This window comes from Vigna unguiculata, chromosome 5, assembly GCF_004118075.2.
Source record: "Vigna unguiculata cultivar IT97K-499-35 chromosome 5, ASM411807v1, whole genome shotgun sequence".
Lineage (NCBI taxonomy): Eukaryota > Viridiplantae > Streptophyta > Magnoliopsida > Fabales > Fabaceae > Vigna > Vigna unguiculata.
The window spans coordinates 40,498,304-40,523,034 of NC_040283.1; the positions used below are offsets into that span (position 1 = coordinate 40,498,304).

Consider the following 24,731-nt stretch of genomic DNA (forward strand, 5'->3'; position numbering starts at 1 on the left):
TTAGTAGTATCACTAACACTATTATTAAGTAATAGAATATTTGGGTTAAGTATTTTTTTTCAACTCTCTCAGAATGACTCTGTACTGAAAATAATATTTAAATTATCTTTTTCAACTCTCTCAGTATTATTAAAGAACGACTCTGTATTATAAATAAATAAATAAAAAGGATGGTGGATTGCTCCCATCTCAATGTTAGATACCATTGAATTGGTCTTTTTTAATGTCATTGATCTCGAATCAGAATTTTGAGACCAAATTATATGTACTAGTGTTGTATATAATAATGATAATAATAAAAATAATTTTATATGTATTTAATTTAGGCTTAAATACATTTTTCGTCGTTATTTTTGTAGTGTTGGTTGCGGATGGTCCTCATTTTGACAATGTTTAAAGTAGTCATCATTTCTACCGAATGTTTAAAATGGTTCTTATTTTCGTAATTCGTGTTTTATTTGATCTTTTTCTGTGACGTCATTTAAATCAGTAACAGATAGGTGATACTGTTTATATTAGAGTGTGTTGCGTATACTGTACATGTGGTGATAATTAGATATTTGGGGATAAATAGGTGTGAGCTAGGGTTTTGGTAAGGAATGTTTTGACAATTAGTGAGTTTTGGCAATCTTGTTACTCCATTCCCAATTGGTGTTGCTGCAATCTTTTTCTTCCTGCAATCTCATTATATAGGTATGTTACGTCCCAATCTTCTTCCTTTACCTCTGATTGTAGTAGTTGGAGGCAATCATATCACTTCGTGCACGTTTGGTGGTTCAACGAGAAATGGATTAACCCCGATTTGTAGCTGCGAAGAGATGACAACTTTGAGGATGGCAAGAACTCCAAAGAATATTGGTAGGGTATAGGAAGATGAAGAAATCGCCTCCAAGAACGCAACTACAATCCAACTCAAATCCTAATTGCAAAATTTTCCCCAAATTGAAAAGTTAACATTAATTAACCATCTGCACTGCACAGTACACGTAACACACTCAATGCAACATAATACAAACAGTGCCACACGTACAATGTTCTGTTATTAATTTAAACGGTGTCACAAAAAAGGACCAAATAACAAAATATGACCAAATAAAATACGAATTACGAAAATGATGATTATTCTAAACATTCTGTAAATATGAAGATAATTTTAAACATTATGTCAAAATGATGACCATTTACAACAAACACTACGAAAATAATGATGAAAAATGTATTTAAACTCTTAATTTAATATTCAGGTTTCGAACTATAAATTATTTATCTAGAATAACTTTTTAGTACTCCCCCAACAAACTCAAATTAGAATAATATCGTTGCATAAAATATTCATATAATAATATTGCCATCACATGTGATGGTAGGTTAAGTCATAGATCATAATCTGTTCATAATCAATCATTGTTTAAATTATGGAATCAGTTACTCAAAAACCATTCTACAGAAAATGTTGTGCTACCTTTGCATGTATCTGGCAATCCATGATTTACACAATAATACACATCCTTTTTGTATTGTTGTTACTTTTTTATGACATGAAATAAAAAAATTCAATATAAATTGATTACATAAAAAATCAAAGAGTTTTATCTACTTCAATTATCTCTGTCTCTGTGTTTCTTATATAATAATGGTTCCTTGTTTCAGCTTCTGGATAGTGCAATGATGATTCATACCAAAAAGGAAAACATGAATAAAAAAACATCACATACTTTGTACTTATTAGATCAACATAAACCCTAGACATACTTTTTTTTTATTTTTATGATTTGGTTAGAACTAATACAAGGTGCCACTTCCCCAATAAAAGGTACAACATTAATTTTGTTTTCTTGTTGATAATTACGATAAGGGAAAAAAAACTGCAAAAAGTATAATTGGCCTAACAGTCTCTAACTAACCTAGATTGGGATATTCTTCACTTCAAAGCTTGACATTTAAGTGTTGTGATTAATATTCATCATTCCAAACGAAACAAACAATATGGCAGGTAATTCGATTGTTTGTATGTCGTTGTCTGATGGCATTAAGAAGAGAATGAAAATATAATTTCATATATTTCTTTAGATCTGGAAATTCGTAGAAATATAACTTTCTTTTTCTATCCTTTTTAATAAATGGTTTTTCAACTTTATGTATGAGAAGAAAATATAATACCACGAAGACTTTATAATTCTCCATTAACAAAAATACTAACAATTCATACTTTATGATAACAAAAAATAAAGATTCTACAATCTTTTATATCCTCTAATTTTACAATTAAATCAACTTTATAACTTAATAGTAAATGACATTTTTGTATTACGTATTCTTTTTTGTATATTTGGATTATGTATATGGGTTTGAACAACCTGTTACTTTATTTAATTATATTTATTCGTGCAGACAAAAAATAAATTCTAAATGAATTCAAATCTTCCTTTATATCATTGCCTAACAAAATCCCAACGTTCATTGTTCATGGGAATAATTGTTAAAAGGAAAAAAAGAAGCAATTATGGGTTCAATGGAGAAAAATCAAATAAATATAAATGTGAGGATATATCATATTAAAGTCTATAAATGATTTCATCAAGATTAAAAATAAAAGTTGCATACTTTGACAAAACTATAATGAAAACAAAATATACAAGTGAAAAGTAAAATATAATAATTTATGATAACAAAGATAGTTATAGTATTAAAAACAAATGTAACATATTACGAGGATGAAAAAAATATCTATGACTCAATTGTTGGTTATGAATTAATAATATAAGTTAATTATTTTTTTTCTATATGATATATAATTATTTGTTTAATTTCTTTATTATAGTGTATTTTTTTGTATTTATCATTATTTTTATTATAATGTTGGTATTATCATCACTTTTATTATAATTTTTTTTGTCATATCTTTTCACAGTAATTGTCATCAAACAACTTTTTATGTTATGCTATTATTATTATTATTATTATTATTATTATTATTATCAATGCTGTCATAATAATTACCACTTATATTAATGTTGTTATCACTCTCATATCTATTTATCATCTTATTTCAACTATTATGGTTATCATCACTTATCTCATTATTATGGTTAGCAACATTATTTAAATATCGTTATTTATCATTCTTATATTTATATCTCTTTTTTATTTTTTCCAAATTTTCATCTTTTCATAAGATTTAAGTGTGAACAAAATAATTCAAATTCTATTGCTACAAAAGATATACTGAGTAAAAAAACAAACTATATACCCATTAAAGACACAAACACTCATAAAACTTATTATTCATATTGAAACCGAAGGGTGATATTTATGTAGCTACATTAGTCAACCATATGAATAAAAAATTTGTAATAAAAAACTTTTTTTTGTCATTTTTCTTAGAATCTTAGTATGTAATTCTTCCTTAGATAATTATTTTCTATAAAATTATAAAATTTATAAATATTTTCTACAAAATTTGTTGCAAAAAATGTTCTATACAAAATATTTCGTAAAAAAATAACAATAATTTCTTGCAATTTTTTTATAACAAAATTTATAAGTATTTTTTTAAAAAAATAATCAAAACAAAATTAACAGAAAATATGAATATTTTAGTAGAAAAAAAGGAAAAAAAGAAATAAAATTTCTAATAGTAATAGTAAGAAGATATAAATGAGTTGAAAGTTTATATATATAAAACAAAATATAAAGAGGATTTCTTTTTTTTATCCACGTTTCATAATACTAATTCTACCTTTTACAATATAGTTATTTATTAAAGTTTTTAAAATTAACGGTTATTTTTACCTATTTTCTATAAAACTGTTTATTTTTTTTTATATCAACAATTAATTTCTCTAATCATTTCACTTTATTTTTAATAAATATAAATTTATTTTATATATTAATTTAATAACATTACTCTATTATCATCTACTAACATACTATCATTCATATTTTAAAAATACGTACACAGAATGCGATAGCGTCTGTGTGTACGTTAGTATATATATATATATATATATATATATATATATATATATATATATATATATATATATATATATATATATATATATATATATATATATATTTATATTTATACCTTTGCTATTATTTTAAGACTAACCATTTGCCTTTTTCTAGCAGTACGTTTGAAGATTTTTTTTCTTTCCTAAGAGGTTTGGTGAATGGTTTCATGTTAGTTTTACAAGATATGTAAGGTTTTTATACAATAAATACTTGTCACTGTCAAAATGGTTTTACTAAATTTAGTGTTTCAATTCAATAAATGCTTACCTTTATTTGTTAGAAATGTAAAACTTGATGTGGTTGAATATATATTTTGTGATTTTAATTTATATGTTGAGTACTTTTTACGTAATAGTAACAAAATTTGAAATAGATACTTAAAAAAAAGTGAAAATGTTTTTCTATCAAAGTGTAAATTATCCCGTTTAAAAAAAGTGGAGAAAGATTAAATACTAAGGATATCATATGTTAATTTGTGAAGAAACATTTTTATATTTTTCAATTGTCTTTCAATTATTTGCACTTTATTTTGTTTTTTAGGAATTGAAAAAATAATGTCCCTAGAACCATCGTCATTTTTTCTCAAAGAAAAAAAACAAAAATCTCAAGCTAGCTATAATTCACCACTACTAAATTTTTTTATATTATATGAGATTTTTCTTGTAAATTTGTTAAAAGAATATGTAAGAAAAGACTTTTTGTTGCCATTTTTTCTAAGAATTTTAATTGGTATATAATTTCTTGGGCTATTATTTTCTGTAAAATTATAAAATTTGTAATTATTTCCTACCATATTTGTTGCGAAAAGTGTTTTATATAAAATATTTTGCAAGAAAATTAGTAATAATTTCTTGCAATTTTTTTTCTCAACAAAATTTGTAAATATTTTTTACAAACAAATTTTCAAAACAAAATTGACAGAAAATATGAGTATTTTTAGTAGTGCACGACCTTCTATTACTATATTAAACATTCCAAATAAAAAGAAGCATTAAAGTCTTAATTAAATAAAGTTAAATTTGTTATAACAAATCATGTGTAAAATTTTAAAATGTGTAAATGGTTTATTTCTTAAACTTTTTTTTAACGTTTGAAAGAGAGTTTAAAAACGATGAAACAAATAAAATAAACAGAATTTTGAAATATCTATATATTCATAACGATATAATATTTGGATAACATGTTGTGCATACCAATATCTATATATTCACAAGGATCACCTCATTAATATGCAAACCTTTCATCTTTCTCTTTCTCACTTCATTTCTCAGATTAATTTCTTCTGCTACGAAGAACACCTCAAACATATGGAAATGGGGTACTCTAATAACAGATTTCTTGGCCTTTTTCTCTTCTTCATATCTATGTCCATTCTCTTTTCTTCACCAGCAACAGCATGCACATTTTTTCAACTTGATTGGGTCCCCAACCCTTCACAACATTACACTCACTGGGCTCAGAGAAACAGGTTTCAAGTCAACGACACTCTTTGTAAGTCAAACTTGCTTCTGTTTTCAAACCTAAAACACTACACTAATTATGTCTACAACGTTGTCCAATTTAGTTACATACACAATACTTCTTCAAATTTTGTCTTTTTGGTGGTGACATGCAGTGTTTAAGTATAAGAGTGGGTGTGATTCAGTGTTGGTGGTAAAGAAGGAGGATTACGATTCATGCAACACCAGCAACGCCATGCAAGAGATGGACGGTGGTGATTCAATGTTTACTTTTGTGAAATCGGGTCCTTTCTTCTTCATCACTGGCAACGCTCAGAACTGCAAACGTGGTCAGAAGCTAACCGTCGTCGTTTTGGCCGTCAGACATAACAAACACACTCACTTGCTTTCTCCGGCGGCAACACCGCCTACGGCGGGAGCCGAAACACCCGCAGAAAATGGGCCAATTCCAAGCTCCGATGTTAGCCCATCAGGCCCAACTTCTTCAGCGCCGTCTCAGCCGAAACATTCGGGCTCTATGAGGTTTAGGGGTTCGGTTGGTGTCGCTATGGGTGTTGTTAGCGTTGGGGTGGGCTTGTTCTTCAGCATCTTGGGCTAGTTTGCTTGGTAATGGGCCTCAATTTATTTGGGCTTTTGAACTTTGTTACCTATTTTTTTTTCTGAAGTAAAAAAGTTGTTTTTGGTTTCCGTTTTAGTGCATGGCGATGCCTTCAACTGAACATTTTTCCAATACACCATTTTTTTTTCTCACAAAAATAGTTAATATATTTTAAATCTAATGTATAATTCACTATATTAATTAAGTTTTACAAGATATAACTATAAATATCATACATGAGAATTAATTTCGTTGAATTAAATCGTGGTGGAATTGTGGTTGTTGTCTTTTGGAGTAGAGCAACTACACAACAATAAATTCAAAATTAATTATTTTAAATATTTTTTACTCTAATTATCTAAGAAACAATTTTCTCTACTTGTTTAAACAAATAAATGCGTGGGATGATAAACGAATTAAGTAAATGATCTAATTGTATATTTTTTTTATTGTTTTATTCAGAAGTTTAAGAATTTTGGTCTTACAAATAAGATAGCTGGGAACCAGCTTCAAAATAAGATATTATTCGTAATTGTACTTTTATACTTACGTATTAAATGTGACTATTTAATAAAATTAAAACATTATTAAATCGATGTCTCACATACGTAAATTTCACTTTTAAAAATTTATATTTATTTATTTATTTTTATTTAGTTATATTCATATTATATGATTTTATCATTTAAAAAATATTTATAAATATTGTATAATATATCGAAGTCAATATTACATATTTCTTAAATGAACTCAAATTTTTGTGGTGCTTACCTATATTTCTGTGCAGGTTCTATCTGAAAAATATTAAATGTAAATCTTATTATTATTATGATTATTATAATCATTATTACTACTGTAATTGTTATTATTATTATTATTTTCATTTTCCGGAGTGAGGACAAAAAGGTTTTAGTTGTAACAGTTATAATAAGAAGAAAGTTGTAAGTTCTAATAGTCCACTGAATACTTTTCCACCACAAAAGTTTTTCCTAGGTCACACACATTAATTACTTATGATAGTGAGTTTTATTATAAATTATATCGTTTTTAAAATTTATTTTTACTGAAACTAATGTCAAATCACAACTTATTCATATTCATAATTTTAAAATTTACTTATTTTGAAAAATAATTAAATGTGAAAATCTACAAGATCCCAGGACGTACTATAAATGAGTTTCATAAGTTCTTTTATTTCTTTTCACCATGATTCCTCTAGAACTTAACAAATATTCTCAAATATGTTAACAAATAAGTGATATATTTATCTTGATTTCAACTATATAATTTATAACATTAACGCATATTTAAATTTTTTATTTTGAACAATAAAACATGAGATTAATTAAAACGTTTGTAATTTTTAAATTAATTTATATCTTTACTTTCTTTTTTGAATTTTAAATAAACAATGGCATTTTGTGTAGATATTCTATAAAATATTCAAAAGTAGATAAAAATAATAATAAAATCTAAATAAAGTGATGAAAAAAAATGGTAAAGATATAAAACTCGTTAAATTAAAAAGATTCATTTTACTTGTAAAATGTATCATTTATTTATTTTTATATATTTACTATGTTTTCTTAAATAATTAATTCTTTTTAACTTCTTGTTCCTTCTTTGTTATGAAATTCATCTTAATTTATTTTATTACGAATTCTTATTCTTATTCTATAGTTCATACTTTTCTTATGAACTTGAAATTGAAATCATTTACTCAAGTTTTTCATGAATCTTTCACGATTTAAAAAACAATTGGGGAGATTCAATGTATCTAAATGCTATGTTTTATATGTTAAATATTTTATGTTCTTATATGAATCTTATCAATAAGAGATGCAAACACAAATATGTAAAAATAAATAAATCTCAAATGTAAGTTTAGTTGAAGGCACAGTAGGTATATATGCTTGTACAAATTGAACACAAAAAGCACGTTTTCAAAATATAGATGCATTAAAGATACCATCACCAACTTTAATAAACAAACACAAGAAAATTAAGAATGACAATGATGTTGTTATTTATCTTTTCTTTTTTAATTATGTATTTGGGTTTATGTTGATGATAGTGAGTTTGAAAGACCATTAATGTGGTAAAATATTACTTGCTTTTAATAAACTATTCAATAAAATTTATATATTTTTGTATTTTTTAAGGATAAATAATTGATTTAGTATAATAAATATTGTCATATTTAATTTTTAGTATTTGAATATTGTTATAATTAGTATTTTTAATATGGTAAAAGTTTACATGTTTTTAATAAATTATTTAACAAAATTCATATATTTTTTATATCTTAGTTATAAATAGTTGGTTCAGTAAGTAATTTGCGATCAAACTTTTAAGGAAATAGATAAGAATATTACTCCAAATTTGCAAGGGATTAGTAATTTGCGATTAAACTTATTATTTTTTTCTCAATTTCTAATTTTTTTAATATATATATATATATATATATATATATATATATATATATATATATATATATATATATATATATATATATATATATATATATATATATATATATATATATATATATATATATATATATAGACACACACTAATCTAAAGAAACACATAAACAGATATCAACACGTGCGTTTGCAAGACTAGATTTTCATTATTTATTGTATATACCAAAATTTAAACGTTATTTATATTAGAATTGTACCTACATTTTTTATTTTCTCAGTCTCACCTTCTCATATCATATTAATTAATTATGTGATAGATGTGTGTGGATGAGACAAACTTAGGGTAGATATGTTTCTTTCCCGCTATAATTTTGGTCAACATTTATTTTGAGTGGATGAAAGTTAACTAAACAGATATGAAATTTGCATAGAAAAAAGTATATACAGATTTATAATATATTTATGTGATTTTAGCAAAAACATTTATTATTTGTTTATATAACGTTTGATGTCATTGATTGATATCAACAAATGAGAATTTACAAATACAGTTTCTGAAAACATTGTCTGTGTCATCAAGTTTCTGTAGTATATTGCATCACCAATTAGCACTATTTTTTAAAACAAAGATAAAAACAAAAACAAAATTGAAATCAATTAAAAGTTTGATTAAGGACTAAAAGATACAAATTTCAAAAGGCTCACAAAATAAAAAAATCCTCATAACTCTACCGCTTGGTTTGAATTACAGGAAAAATGAAATAAAATAAGAAAATGCGAGTAAGAAATTAAAGTTGTTTAGATTAAGAAAAAAAGTAAAAATATAAATAAAAATTGACTAAATTTTTTTATAGGTATTATTAATGTAATATTAAAAATATTAAAATTAATTATGTAATATAATCATTAACAAAAATGCTTTTCATTGTGTTTTAATAAAAGTGGGTATAAATTAAAATTAAAAATAATCATTTATAAAAAAATAACGAATTAAATATGTTTGTAGTCTCTAAACTTAGATGCGAAGTTGAAATTCATCTGAGTCCTAATTCCTAATTCTAAAAAATGAATGGATATATTGTTATCTTAATCCAACGATATTATTATTTTTTTTGTTATGTGTTAGAAGTTAGATATATCAAATGGTGTAAGCAGCTCAAATGCAGTATGAAACACCACTTCTCACATAAAAAAACTTAACAGACTTGGGTAGTTGGGTTATAAGGATTATATCTATTCATTTTTTAAGTTTGATGATCAAATTATATCAAAATTTGAGACATGAGTGAATTACAATTTCATATTTATGTATATACCAAATACAAGAACTAAAAACATATTTAACTCAAAATAATCTATGAAATGGAAACAATATTTTTTAAAACTATTTAATTTTTTAAATTGATTTTTATAAATAAATAATTAGCAATGATGATAATAATTTTCCAACAAATTTTAAAAAATAAAATAAAAGTGTAATAAAACGTTTTAAAATTTTAAAATCAAATTTGTAGATTAAATTTAAATATATAGAAAAAAAAATCCAATGTTCAATTGGTGGAATAAAATAGGTAAAGTAAAGAAAATTTTACTACATAAATGAAAAAAGAATTAAAACATAAGTGTACAATTATAGGAATAACTTCATTAAAAAATAAAATATATAAATGGTATGTTATAATTTATATTAGTTTTTCTTCTAGGAAGAAGAGACACATTGCATACTCCATGTCCACTAATAACTTGAATAAGATGTGGAAAGCATTTAATTAGTCATCAATAGCACACCACAAATGCAAACCGAATATTTGGTTACAAGTAGATATACGTGGACAACATATGGAAGCACATTTGAAGGTACATGTAGATATGAAACACAAAATGCTTTTTCAAAATACTAATATTTTCTATATTAAAAATAGTATCACTACCTTTTATAAAAAAACACGAAAAAAAATTTAAGATGTAATATTCGTTGTCTTTTTTTTTTAATGATTTAATTAGTTAAATAATATTCATTTTTGTTCAAATATGTCAATTGTGATTTCGCAAAACTAATTTTTCTATGTTGTTGACATTATTTCTAACGAGGTAAAAGTTTACATTGTTAATAAATTGTTTAACGAAACTTAAATATTTTCATATTTTTAATTTAAAGTTATAGTATAGGGACATTTTGCTACAAATTATAGCTATGGATAGATTGTAGCAAAATTTGTTATGGAACATAGACAGATAATTTTATCTTTTAATTGATTTAGCTCTTATTTTTTATTTTTAATAAAGTAAAAACCTAAATAAAATAAAGAAGATTATAGAAATGGAAACAAAAAATGTACACATTAAAATGACTTAACTAAAATAACAAAGATTGAAGCAATACTTGTACATACAAACCAAAAGCCAAACAAAATTTTATCAATAAATTTATATATTATTGTTTTATAATTATATATTAGGGTTAAATATCTTTTGATGTTCCATAACTTTGATGTGAAATTGAATTTTTTTTAAACTTTAATACATTTTAGTTTCACAACTTTAAAATTGAATTGAATATAATCTAATTACGTTAAATTTTTTTGACGTGTATAACATTGAAGCAAAATGTATCAAACGGTATAAATAATTCAAATACTAGCATGAAATACGTTTGATATGTAAAAAAATATTAATACAATTAGGTTAAAATGACTATATTTGTTTATTTTTAAAGTTTGAGAAACTTAAATGTATAAAATATATTTACTTGATACTATTTAAGCTATATGATGATATCATAAAGAATTAAGTCGAATTTTGAAAAGTGTTTGAGCACAATCAACACAATAAGTCCTGTAAATGTACAACAACTTATGGGTCAATTGAGATGCATGCAAGTAATAAGTTTTTATAAAAGTTAAAAAATTCTCGGCTCATCCTCTATAATCTTTTTGAAGTCGATACCTCAAATTTCATTGATCTTATACATCACTGTGATTGATTCTTTCATCATAAAAGGTATCAAGTCTTGTATACATTTACGAAGGAGAGCACAATCTTTAAAGTACGAAGATTTTGCAAAACTTGATTTGCAAAACTATTATATATGTGTTGGAAGTTCCACATCGACTAAAGATAAAGTCAATTCACAATATGTAAGTGAGTGCAATCCTCACTTTTCAAGTCGGTTTTGTGGGACCGAGTTAGGCTTAAAACCTACTTCTAACATGGTATCATAGCCAGGTTAGAGCCTATCCTAACGAACTTTTTTGGACATTCTATTCCACCCGATATCGAACCGTTAGTGGACCACCCACTAATTCCTTGTCCCACGCACGAGATGAATATACCTCGACGTGAGGGGATGTGTTAGAAGTCCCACATCGACTAGAGATAAGGTCAATTCACAATATATAAGTGAGTGCAATCCTTATCTTTCAAGCCGATTTTGTGAGACTGAGTTAGGCTTAAAGCCCATTTCTAACATGGTATCAGAGTCTGGTTTGCTCAAGGTTCAAGCAAGTAAAGTTCTTGTTTTAAGCCGTGAAAGAAATATCTAAAAAATATTCTTTTAGTGATAATTGCTTTAAGTCTTTAAGAAAAAAAATTAATTTTTTTAGTATTAATTATTTTAAGTTTAAAAAAAAATGTCTTAGGTATCATAAACCCTTAAGTTACTCCTGTGCATGCAGAGTTGTATCATTAGAAAACAATTGAACCATAGTGAGATGGAAAAAGTTATAAGTTATGACTTTGCTCTATAAATATATTGGCTAGAAGTTCTTGAATATATTTTGTTTGAGAAAAAAAGAGGCTAAAATCTCTGTTCCAAACAACTTCTATTCCCAGACAATAATGTAGAGAGTCAAGATCTTTTAATCTTAATCAACAAGATATATTGCTTAACAAACTAACTCCTAAGAATCTATTAAAAGCCTGTTTGACTAATATTATTTTAACAATGTTACTTTACAGTGAGGATAACATATGAAAAATTTATAAATTTTCATCCATATTTTCAAAATTGATTATCTAATAACTGACATAAAATATGGTAATTGAAAAGTTGCTGCAATACATACAAAATTGGCGATTCTAAGAAAAACACGTGAGTCAATGAAAAAAATGTTTCAACACCTACTAAATAAAATTAAAGTTTCCTAAGTGAATGTGATGAATTCACATTAAATTTCAAATACATGTGTGCGCTTAAGCTGAATCTAGCCACCTTGGAATTAAGTTCATTTCCATCAAGTCCAACCATTTAATACGAAATTTCCTATTCCTCCATGGAGAAAAAAATGCCAACTGTCATATATATATATATATATATATATATATATATATAAGTTAGAGAAAATATATATAAAAAGCTAAAACATAAAATAAAAAGACTCGATTGAAAACAATTTGTAAAAATATTATAAAAAAGAGGTTATAGTCGATAATATAACTCCTTAAAATGTACAAAATAGGCCATCAATTGAAAATGTGAGTTTAAAATTACAAATAAAGATTTATTCTGATAATATAATAATTTTAACCAAATAACGCACAGTGAATTCCTTTTCAAAAAAATAAAATAAATTAGAGTTATGTTTTAATACCTGGACATTATCAAGGGTTTGAATGTTGTTAGGTAGGATGCTATAATTGTATTAGAAGAATTTTTTTAATCAAAACTAGTCCAAGTTCATTAAATGCGTGTATGTCCCATGTTGTTGCTTTGCATGGTTATAAATAGCACTGCGTAGGACTCTAAAATAGACTCGTGCTTTCCTGGTTTATTTTGCAGACACATTAGCTTCGTTTGCAAAAGAAAAAAAAAAGAAAGAGAAAAAGATGAACTGCTTCGAGGAAGATGTTCCAATGCCTCTGAGTCCTATGGCAGACTACTTTAGCAGCTCTCTGATAAACGTGTTTGTCATGGCTGTTGCTGAATCTGAGATTCCAATTGATGAATCAAAAGTTTTACCTCTGCTTAAGAACAAGTTACTTCCCATCTGCTCCAGATTCTCTTCTATCATGGTACGTATAATTTATTATTAGACATCTATATCTATATATATATCTATCTATATGAAACAAAAAATATCATCTGATATTGTTACTGCATAACTTGAACAGGTTACTGAGAAGAATGGGAAAAAAGTTTGGAAACAAGTTGATGTTAATCTAAAGGATCACGTCAAGATTCCTAAGTTTACATCCAACAACCGAACACTCAAATTATACGACCAGTGTTTTGATGAATACATGGAAAAAATAGCAATGGAACAGATACGAGAAGATAAACCACTTTGGGAAGTGCATTTGTTTAAGTATCCAACGAGCAAATGTGAAGGAACTTTTATATTTAAGCTCCATCACGCACTTGGAGATGGCTTCTCTTTCATGACAACTTTCCTTTCGATAGTGGAAAGTGCTGATAATCCTTCTATTCCAGTAAAATTTCCTTCAAGTAAATCATCAACAAGCACCAATGGCATGCCAAAACAATTATCTCAAACTGCTTCTGTGATGTTCAAGAGTGCAGTTGATTTTGGCTGGAGTTTGTTGAAAAACAGCTTGATACCAGATCAACAAACACCATTAAGGTCAGGGCATGAAGATGTAGGGTTTCGACCTATGAGAATAGTTAACGTTTCCCTCTCTTTGGACAGCATTAAAGAAGTCAAAAATAAACTCAAAGTGGTACGTTCAAACTTTATAGTTTCTCAAGTGTTATTTTTTTCTCTGTTTCATTATATTATCTAAAGTTGGAGATCCTACATTGAATAAACACAAGACTATCGGATATATAAATGGGTGCAAGTCATGATTTTGTAAAGTTGAGTTGGACTTAAAATCCATTTTTTAACATGATATAAGAATAATGATTCAGCCTATTCTAGTGAGATTAATTTTTTGTTGAATTTATCGTGTCATTTGTACCGAGTCCTTATCGAACCACCCATTATAGTGTCTAGTCTCATTCAGCGTGAGGGGTGTGCGTTGGATATCTCACATCGACCAGAGATAGAATTTACAATGCATAAGTGAATATAAACCTTACATTACAAGTCCAACTTTATAAACTTTAGTTAGATTTAAAGTTTGCTTCTTAGTATTATTTTTTTTCTACTGTTTTGTGTACATGCAGAGCGTAAATGATGTGTTGGTTGGCGCAATTTTCCTTGGCATTGAACTGTACATGAAGGCAAAGAATCACAGATCAAGAAGTGGTGAGAGTACAGCATTGGTGCTGCTGAATACCAGGAAAATTAGGGCTTACATACCAGCGAAGGAGATGCATGCTACTAACTCTACGGCACCTTGGGGGAACAGATTCCACTTCATGCATGTCCCACTGCCCATGTTAAGTCATAACAAAAAATTGAACCCACTTGAGTTCGTTTTAGATGCCAAGAAAAATATCAACAGACAGAGAAATTCTTTGGCAGTACCAATGACTGGTGTGCTTTTACGCTTGTTGAACCAAATCAAAGGACCACAGGTTCGAAATAATCATGTTTAATTAACGCATCATTTCTCTTTAATCAATTTTGTAAGTTTGAGCATTACTAATGAACTTTAATATTGTGATTTTGTTTAGTAAAAGTGAGTAATGGCAGAATCGTTTATATTAATTATTTGGTGTTGCAGGCTGCTACAAAATACATGTATAAGATAATGAATAATGCAAGTTTGAGCATCTCACACATGGTAGGACCATCAGAGAAAGTGTCTTTGGCTGATCATCCAATCAATGGCTTCTACTTCATGACTGTTGGTTTATCTCAGGTCTCTTCTCAAATACTCAAACACTAAATAACTCCCATACAATTAATTTATGAAAAGTTTGAAATTGGCCTATTTTTAAAAAATGAACTATAATATTTTGGAACACAAAAATTATATATTGTAGGTACTAAATAAAATTTTTAATTTGCTAGGTCAATCTTTCTTTGCAAGCATTTAGTATAAGTTTAGTTTACTCAATACATTAAAGATGATTTAATAATTTAAAATGAAAATAATTACAAAGACAATGATGGGTATTGGAAAGGATATAAAACCGGAGAGAGAGAGCGAATATACATAAATTCATCTTTACTTTTTACCTAATTTAAAAAATAAGATATTATCAACATTCACATCTATGTCTAGTAATACATAAATTTTTCATCGATCTAAGAAAAAGTTCCGAAAATAACTGTGACAATATTTGTCCTTCCTAAATGTTATGTTATTGGTGTAGTTTTTCTCCTGGTTCACGTTCTTCATTGTCAAACATAATAATAAAGTTTGGTGCATGATTTTAACTGATATTAATGTTGCAAAAACATATTTTGTGATGTATTTACAGAGTATGACAGTGACTATCACAAGCTACATGGGATATTTAAGAGTTGGATTTGGAGTAGAAGAAGGCTTCATAGATGAATACCAACTCAAGTCATGTTTCGAGATATCTCTGCAGATGATATTGGAAGCAGCAAAAAATTTACCTATATGAAAACTATATTATTGATCAAAGAATAGTTATTACGTACTATATGTTTGAAATGTTTGATAGCATATATTAAACTTTTAAAAAGCAAAAATAATCAATAAAATGGATAATAAAAATCCAACGAATGTGATCCATATGTTTGGTAGTAGTTAATGTATTTGTGTTACTTGTATTGTAACGTTATGTAACAACAATAAATATTTGAATCAACTTTGTTTTGGTCTTGAGATGTATTTATATTTATATTTTGATTTTTATATAAAATTGTTTAATTTAATTTTTTTTTAATTCATTTTGTTCTTATTATTCTATTTTAAAAAATATATCAGAGAAATAAAAATGAACACATCTACAACAATTTCTTCTTTTGTGTCCACATTTCATAATACTAATTCTACCCTTTATAATATAATTATTTATTATTTTTTAAAATTAATGGTTATTTTTACCTATTTTCTATAAAATTGTTTATCTTATTTTTTTATTCATCAACAATTAACTTTTCTATTTATTTCACTTTATTTTTAACATTTTACTTCATTTTTAATAAATATAAATTTATTTTAAATATAAACTCAATAACATTCATATTTAAAATATAACTTATTATCACCTATTAAAATATTATCATTTTTATTTAAAAAATGTGTATACACATGCACTTACGCTAGGTAAAATAAAAAAGATTGAAATAATATTTTTATACGAATCAAACGTCAAACAATTTTCTTTTAAAGAAAAAGAAACTGTGTAACTATATTTCAAGCAATATATTCAAGCGTAAATATTAGAATATTTACGTGTGCTGTATATTATTGTAAGAGTACTTTATATATATATATATATATATATATATATATATATATATATATATATATATATATTTATTTTGTAACGTTCTAATTAATTAATGCACGTAATTAAAAGAAACGTCACACAAAATAGTAATGTAGAGTAGTCTTGGGGTCCTTAACACCACCCCTACAAACTGGGCACACCACGATGCCAACGGAAACCAAATAAAAGTCTAACAAAAAAGAGAGTAGAATAGTAAGGCACATAACAATACATGGGCCGTAGCCCTAAGGAAAACCCATGAAGAAAAGAAACATAAAGTCCAGCCCAGATGGCTAAGCAGCAGAATCGCCATTTCCTTGTTGACCGCGGGAACCTCGCCCATCTGCTCCCATCAATTAAATTGATGATCATCGCAAGAAAGAAGAGCCACATACAAGACAACCATACAACAAACAGGGTAAGCTAGAGCCAACAACATTTTTCATCATACAGTCAAATATACTTTCACCATCCAATATTCATACAACAACCAAGCATGTTATGACTTTTCAATCAATACACTACGACTCGACTCGACTCATCCGAATACGTATAACCTGGTCGGATTCAGCGGATGCTTGCACTTGTGGTGGATACCTCTGCTCACCCCCGAGCTGCTCACCCCCGAGCTATGTGTTACAAGGAATCAAATCCCTCACCACAAGGTTAGTCCTTAGAGAATTTCAGGCCTCCTACTACTCTCACCACAAGAGTCTATCCGCTCTAGGTGAGACTCACAAACTCTTTAGAGTGTCAGGATGTAACCTTACCTTGAATCCTTACCTAGTTATACAGATGGGGCACCACCATGGACACCCACTAACAGGGGCCATGGAATTACGTCCCGACCACTGAAGCGCAACCCTGAAATCCCACCTAGAGATTTCCAAGGAATTACGCACTGACACAGACCAATCATACCAGACCACACAATAGAGGTTTATTACGTATACATATACATCACATACCATCTCTTGATAATTCACCTTTTTCATTTCTTTCTCAGTGGTTCCATACCTGTCCATTTCTCTCAAACCATAAATATGGGATTTTAGTTCATGCCAATACCATGCCACTTTAACATCAACCATCTCATTTAGTTTGCATGTCCAATTCATACCATACCCATCATTCACCATCCATGAATCATATCACTCATACATAGCAGTTCATTATATATTTTTCATCACAGCAATCATACCCAAGCAATTACCAATTACCCAAGAGCTCAGGCTGAAGGGTCTCGCTCAGGCGAGCCCCCTTCGCCTAGGCGAGGGCTCAAAAACAGAAATAGGAACCAATGCGGGATCTCGCTTAGGCGAGACCCCACTCGCCTGGGTGAGATGCTCGCTCGCTCAAAATTACAGTGGGTCGCCTGGGCGACCCTTCGTGGCAAAAATCTTAGGCGAGCCCCTATTAACCTCGCCTAGGCGAGACATGTCCGCTTAGGCGAGTTTAATAGTTTCCGCCACTGTTTTCTCCTGCAGCGGACAACATAGCATACCAAACAACAATCCAATCATTTTATACATCCATAACAATGCTCAAAATACAATCAAATGCAAGGCCAACACCAACAACCACAAATATCTCAGACACTTTGGAGAGTTCTAGCTTCCCTTACCTGGAAGGGGAATAAGAGGACTTTGGCAGCCAAGCGTGAGGAACACAGCAGCTCTAGGAACGAACTACAGGGCTGAGATGAGAGTGGAACAGAACCAAAAATGGAGTTAACCAAGGCTCTTAACTGCAAATTACGAAAAAGTGATAAAAGGGAACTAGCATGAACTCGAAGGACACTTACATGGAACAATGAAATCTCCTGGCTCGACGTAACAGTGGAAGCAGAAACCCTAGCGGAGGGGGGTTGACGGCTGCGACTCAAGGTTCACTAAAAAGTGTGGAAGTATGAGTTAGGGCAACTGGGAGTGGCTTTATCTGCTCGGTCGGCCCCTTAGGCCCACTTACAAGGGCAACCCTTTTAACTTAGGGCGTAAGAGAAATATCAGATTTTAATGGGCCTTACACACACATACACACACACACACACACACACACATATATATATATATATATATATATATATATATATATAATCTTATTAATGATATATATAATTTTGAGGAAACTTGACGTATAAACTCAGATTGTCATATTTTAATGATAAATATCTATATTGATCAAACAAAAATATAGGTATAAGAAAAAATATTTTACTTTAAATAATAAAATGATGAACACAAGTAACTTATAATTGACACTACTCAAGCATTTCAAAACAAGGTTGTCATGTGTAACGCCCATTTAATAATTAAACTTAATTAAATGAAACGTCACACAATATAATATAATGAGCGAAGATTCGGAGTATGACGTCACTCTACATAATTATCCAAAAGTACTCAGAGGAAACCGAGGCGCACGAAGATGTCAATACAAAACCAAGTGCAAGAATTGATAGTAGACGCATAATACTCCAAAACAAGGTAATACATGGCCCATGGCCCTAAATAAAACTCGGAGAAACGAAGACCATCCCAAAGGAGCTAAGCAGCGGAATCATCCCTTCCCTGTTGACCTCGAGTACCTCCCGCATCTGCTCATATCAATAAATTAATGATCATCGCAAAAGGAGAATGGCCACACACAAAACAATCAAACAAGCAAAAGGGTAAGCTAAGGTAGAAAACAATTGATCATACTATTATAAGAAATTTCCACAGTCCGAGATGCATAAGCCAACCAATCATGTTATGACTTGCAAACAATACACTAAGACTCAGACTCGACTCATCCAGATAAATATAATTAGTCTGATTTAGCAGATGCTTGCACTTGTGGTCATTAGTGCAGATTTGATAATTTACCTCGCTTTATAGGCCTCGGTTATGGCGGAACCAAAGCCTATAAGGAGGCGGTGGCAATTTTGCAATTTCAGCAACCTATATTGCTTCAGTTCTACAAACAACCGGTGCCGTAAGCGGCTTTAGGCCTCGGTTCCTTAAGAATCGAAGCCTATTAGGCAGCCCAGAAATGAAAATTTTAAAATTGGCGCCAGCGAGAACACATTTGGCCTCGATTGCTTTTCGATCGAGGCAATATTGAGCAGTTTTAGGCCTCGGTTGAAATAGAACCGAAGTCTATAACCCTGCCCAGAAACCCTAATTTTACAAATTTCATCAGCGCGCAATTCACCCCCTTTCTCTCACTTCCTCCCTTACCAATTCGGCCTCCACGACCTCCTCTCGTCTTCCACTCCCCTTCTCTTGGAAACCCATCACAACGCCTTAACTCTTCTCCCAAACCACACCGTCGACAACGACGATGCCCTCTGCAACGACCACCTCCACAACCACAAGCTCAAGAATGCGACTCTCGAAGCCGGCAACAAATCCCATGCACCCTACACCGCCTCCCCTTCCGGTGCCCGCCTCGACCGCCATGGCAATATTTACAAAGGCTCTTACTTGGAATCCACCGCCTTTAATCCCAGCCTCGGCCCCGTCCAGGCCGCTCTCATCGCCTTCGTCGCCGCGGGCGGCGGCGACTACCACGACATTGTGGATGCCGTTTTGGTGGAGAAGGAAGACGCCACTGTTAAACAGGAGCAGACGACGAGGTTTGGGAGCGTGAAGATGAACTCTCGATTGTGATGGCAACGTGAAAGCACGGTGGTGATGGTTCAACTGCAAGTGCGGTGGTGATGGTTCAGCTACTGTAAATTCGAACTACGGGCAGCTTGCTCATAGTGGTTCGATGGGCTTTGGTGTTGTGGTGGCTGCGCGTTGTAGAGAACATGGAGAAGCGGTGGCTGCCGGCAATGGTGGAATGTGAACTGCCATGGTTGGTGCGCGAGGAAGCTTCACGGAGGCTGCAAATTTGATTTTTTTTTTTAAAATAATATTGAATCTATGGCTTCGGTCTCTCTGCAACCGAGGCAGAAAAGAGATCTATGGCTTCGGGTAATGACCGAGGCCAAAAGGGGTGTCTTTTGGCCTCGCTTTAATATGCCCCGGTTCTTGAACCGAAGCAGAATCTTAAAAATAACCGGGGCCAAAAGGGGGTACTGCACTAGTGGATGGACATTCCCTGATCTACTGAGCTGCTCTTCCCCGAGCTAAGTGTTATAATGTCTCAACCCCCACACACAAGGTTAGCCCTTAATGGGTTTCAGGCCTCCTGCTACTCTCACCACAAGAGTCAGTCGGCTCTATGTGAGACTAACTGACTCCTTAGAGCGTCACGATGCAACCTTACCTTGAATCCTTACTAAATTATATAGATGGGGTACCACCATGAACTCCCACTAACAGGAGTCATGGAATTACGTCCCGACCACTAAGGCACCACCATGAGATCTCACCTAGAAACTCATGGAATTACGCCCGAAACAAGCAACATCATGTTTCATCCATTAATATAGAATCGTATCTTATATCAATACCATGCCACTTTAATTACCGATCATCTCATTTGTTTTACATGCCAAGATCACACCAACCCATCAATCCAATTCATAACCACAGATATTCCATGCAAATTCACAAGCTTCATACTTTAAATAGAGTAAATCAATCAATCCAAAACCATCCATAGCAACCAAGCGAAGAAACAGCGTGGCCCGCAACAGATCTCGCTCAAGCCAGAAGCCCTCGCTCAGGCGAGAGGAGTCCTCTCGCTCAAGCTACAGACGCTCGCTTAGGCGAGATCGCGACAGAGGCCTTGGGAGGTTTTTCGCACGCTCGCTTAGGCGAGGCCATCTCGCCTAAGCGAGACCACTCCTCGCCCAAAGGTGAGGTTCCTCGCCTGGACTAAAATGCAGTGACATGCTAGGCTCCCATGCGTTCTCGCTTAGGCGAGCCTTTCTCGCCTGAGCGAGATGTCACCTCATTCAAACGAGACTCGAGTGCGAACCTAGCCTGCTTCTGCAAGTCTCGCCTAGGCGAGACAGGCTCGCTTGGACGAGAGTATCAGATCTCACCACTGTTCTCCCTGCACAGCCATATTTTCATATCCAAATAACAACACAGGGCATCCCACATGTTCACAACAACATACAATCCATACAAACACCAAGCGAACTAAAAAACAAGCCAAAAATATTTTAAAACTTGAAACCCTAGCTTTCCTTACCTAGAAATAGCTAGCAAAAGCACTTCGACGCTAAACAATGAGCACCGCAACTCTAAGAATGGACTTGAGAGCTGAAAAACAGCGAAGCAAGTTCAAGACGAGTTACTAATGTGAACCCTAGGTAGAAATATGACTACAAAGCTGAAAGTAAGGGAGATACGGAGAAGAATCAACTTACGTGGGTGGAAAATGAGTTGAACTTGCTTGGAGACAAATGGATCTCGAAACCCTAGAAAAGCTTCTGAAAAGAAAGGAGAGCGTATGAGGGGGCTGTTTGCAAAAGTGAAAGCTGAATGGGAGACCCTGGCAGCTTTAGGGGCCTTAGCACCCTATGGGCCAGCCCTTAGGCCCAACATATTTAAGGTCAGCCCTTAAAACATTAGGACAAAAATAATTGGGCCTTACATCATGGTTAATGAGGTTTTCCTTCTTGTACCCAATTATTTCTCATCACATCAATTTCCCCATTATCAATTTCAAAATTATATATCACAACTCATGTGTAGGATTTGATAAAACACAAGTGAGAGAAAATTAAAAGAAAATTACTTTATTAAAAGAATGAGAATGATAGTTTGCATCCCGATTTATTAGAAACTTGTCTAATATATAAAGTACAATATATCCCATGATATGAGGGAAAAATAAAACTTAATATGTCTCATCATAAAACAGAATATATGATAGTAATAATAATAATAAAAGCGAATAAAATATATGATATCTTTATCAATATAATTAAAATCAGGAGATATATGATATCTTTATCACCCCTCTCAAGGTGAGCATGAAGATTATGAAGGTCCAACTTGAAAGTACCACTTTTGGGAAATAGTGGGATGAAGAGAATCTTGAGAATCTTGAGAAGCTTGAGAAGCTTAAGAACCTTGAGAATTTGTTTTTTTCATTGCTGATAATTGTTATCAACAAGAAAGAGATATATAAGAACAATTACATCGTTTCCTCTTAGACGAAGAAATAAAAGGTGAGGAGAAGCAAAACTCGCCCATGAGTGAAATGGATAAGAGAAGGTAATGACAGCCGGTGCTTTGCTTAGGTGCTTTTCATCTAATATCATTAGTGTTTGATAAAACACAAGTGAGAGAAAGTTAGAAGAGGAATACTTGATTGGAAGTATGATAATGAGGGTTTGCATCCCGATTTATTAGAAATTTGTCTAATAGATAAAGTACAATATCCCATGATAAAAGAGAAAATAAAACCTAATATGTATCATCATAAAACAGACTACCTGATAATAATAAAAGAAAATAAAATATAAGATATTTTTATGAATATAATTAAAACTAGAAGATATATGATATATATTATCACATGTTATTTGAAAGATGTCTGAATCACACATCGTTGGTGTTTAATTGGGATTGGACTTCAGATTCCACAAATTGAAAAAAAAAATACATTTCACTACTTTTTTACCCGCTACACTTACTTACTCTTTCAAATATTAAATACACTTATTATTATTATTATTATTATTATTTATTTATTTCTTAAGTCTCTCATAAATTTAATAATTTTTAATTGAGTTCCGGATAAATTTTGTTGTCTATTGAGTACTAAATAATTTTTTTTTTCAATCGAGTCCTTGCGGTTAGCTTTTTCTGTTAACTGAGTGATGTGACTGTTAAGTGATTGATGTGATTATTATTTTGTTATGTCACATTGTTTAGTTGTCATCACATGTTATTTTATTATTTTATTATTTTAAAACTTTATAATTTATAATTTAAGATTTTATCATTTTTAAACTTTATAATTTTATAAATTTATAATTGTAGAATTTTATATTTTTATATTTTTATAATTTTATAATTTTAACATATAATTATAAAATTTTGATTTTATGATTTTAATTCAAAAGTAAAAATATATCATAATCTTATATTTCATCCTTAAAAAACGTAAGATCATAAAAACTCAATACCAATTACAAAGTATTCAAATCCCAAAACTATGCGATGATATTTCTATGATTCTAAATTCCAGGTCCTCATTATCAAACGTCTTTTCCGATCTTCACACATAACTCCAACTACAATTTTTAATTTTTAATTCAAATTATAAAATCATAATTTTATAATTATACTATTTTGAATTAAAATAATAAAATTATAAAAATATATAAGCATACAGTTATAAAATTTAAAAATTATAAAATCATAAATTATAAAATTTTAAATTTTAAAATTTTAAAATAATAAAATAATAGAGTAAACTTTGGTAACATATCAACATATGATAAGCTCAAATAATAACTATGTCAACCACTTAAACAATCACATAATCTAATTAATTGAAAATTAACAACGAGTCTCAATTGAAAAAAATAATTTTATTGAGTGTTCAATAGACCATAAAAATTTATCAGGAACTCAATTGATATGTCTTATTGATGTATAATTTTGAGGAAAATTAAGGATGACAAATAGGTAAACGATTATACAACAAATTTCAAAGAATTAAAATTTTTGTTAGTGACACAACATCCAACCAAATCGAATTCCCTAATCCACACATTTTGTACTAGAAGAGTAATAATATTTAGTAACTTTTTGAGTGATCACATCAGTATCATCCAAAATCCAATTAGGTATATCCCATCCTCATTAACATTTAAGTCAGATAAATTGACTACAAATGAAGAAAAGTTTCAGTGTGTACATGTCCAAGCCAAGCTAATATCATGGTGTAACCTTACTCTTTCAAAATAAGAAATTCTAGCCATTTTAGATATGCAAATGTAAGAACACCAATGATTA

General features: G+C 30.0%; 2 protein-coding genes across 2 annotated transcripts; both read left to right on the forward strand.

Moving 5' to 3' along the window:
* Window positions 1-5,330: 5,330 nt before the first annotated feature.
* Window positions 5,331-6,075, forward strand: LOC114184709 (early nodulin-like protein 2). The gene is made up of 2 exons (XM_028072020.1): window positions 5,331-5,508; window positions 5,633-6,075. Exons 1-2 carry the CDS (start codon window positions 5,331-5,333, stop codon window positions 6,073-6,075), a joined length of 621 nt encoding a protein of 206 aa, XP_027927821.1.
* Window positions 6,076-13,325: 7,250 nt separating this feature from the next.
* LOC114184710 (O-acyltransferase WSD1-like) lies at window positions 13,326-16,114 on the forward strand. The gene is made up of 5 exons (XM_028072021.1): window positions 13,326-13,511; window positions 13,611-14,177; window positions 14,626-14,979; window positions 15,129-15,266; window positions 15,832-16,114. The coding sequence occupies exons 1-5, from the start codon at window positions 13,326-13,328 to the stop codon at window positions 15,979-15,981; spliced, it is 1,395 nt and encodes a 464-aa protein (XP_027927822.1). The 3' UTR covers window positions 15,982-16,114.
* Window positions 16,115-24,731: the final 8,617 nt, after the last annotated feature.